Source organism: Neopelma chrysocephalum, unplaced genomic scaffold (genome assembly GCF_003984885.1).
Source record: "Neopelma chrysocephalum unplaced genomic scaffold, ASM398488v2 Primary Assembly neopelma1_93893, whole genome shotgun sequence".
NCBI classification, from domain to species: domain Eukaryota; kingdom Metazoa; phylum Chordata; class Aves; order Passeriformes; family Pipridae; genus Neopelma; species Neopelma chrysocephalum.
Window position 1 is genome coordinate 1 of NW_020922606.1, and position 756 is coordinate 756.

Genomic DNA, 756 nt, shown 5'->3' on the forward strand with positions numbered 1-756 from the left:
TGGGGGGTTCCCCGTGCCCACGGGTGTTTTTGGGGTGCCCCAGGTTCGTGACGACGTGCGTCGGCTGCACCCCTGCCTGCTGAGCTTCCACAGCCTCCCCGACCCCGAGCGCAGCTACAACCTCCAGATGTCGGGGGAGACCCTCAAGTGAGGGGGGAACGGGGGAAACGGGGGGGGGCTGGGGGGGTCTGAGGGTCCCCCCCATCCCAGGGTGTCCCCAAAACCCCCTGGAAAAGGGGGGGTGGGTTGGGGGAGGCGCCTTTTGGGGCCTCGCCCCAAAACAGGGGGGGTTTGGGGTCCTGGGGGTGCTGAAGGTGGGTTTGGGGTCCTGGGGGGGTGAGGGGGAGTTTGGGGTCCTGGGGGGGGTGAGGGTGGGTTTGGGGTCCCCCCCCTCACCTTGGATGTGGAGGGAGGGGGTGGCCGGGAGGATTTTGGGGTCCCCACCCCCCTTTGGGGTGTGTCCCCAGAACGGGCTGGGCTGGGGTTTGGGGTCCCCCCTCATCCTGAGCCCCCCGGATTTGGGGGGGGCTGATTTTTTGGGGTGATGCCCCCAGGATTTTTGGGGGGGCTGATTTTTGGGGGGTGCTGATTTTTGGGGTGGGTGCCGATTTTTGGGGTGTGCTGATTTTTGGGGTGCCCCCAGGACGCTGCTGGCCCTGGGCTGCCACGTGGGGATGGCGGATGAGAAGGCCGAGGAGAACCTCAAAAAGATCAAACTCCCCAAAACGTGGGTTTGGGGGCACCTGGGGGGGGGGG

The 756-nt window shown here is 66.7% G+C and overlaps 1 protein-coding gene across 1 annotated transcript in view; it reads left to right on the forward strand.

Moving 5' to 3' along the window:
• Positions 1–43: 43 nt before the first annotated feature.
• LOC113980371 (ryanodine receptor 1-like) overlaps positions 44–756 on the forward strand; it is a gene marked incomplete at both ends in the record, with an annotated part of 2,035 nt that continues 1,322 nt past the window's right edge. The window contains 2 exons of the mRNA XM_027707588.1: positions 44–147; positions 644–727. Of these exons, the coding sequence (XP_027563389.1) occupies positions 44–147; positions 644–727 (188 nt within the window). The remainder of the gene's footprint in view (positions 148–643; positions 728–756) is intronic.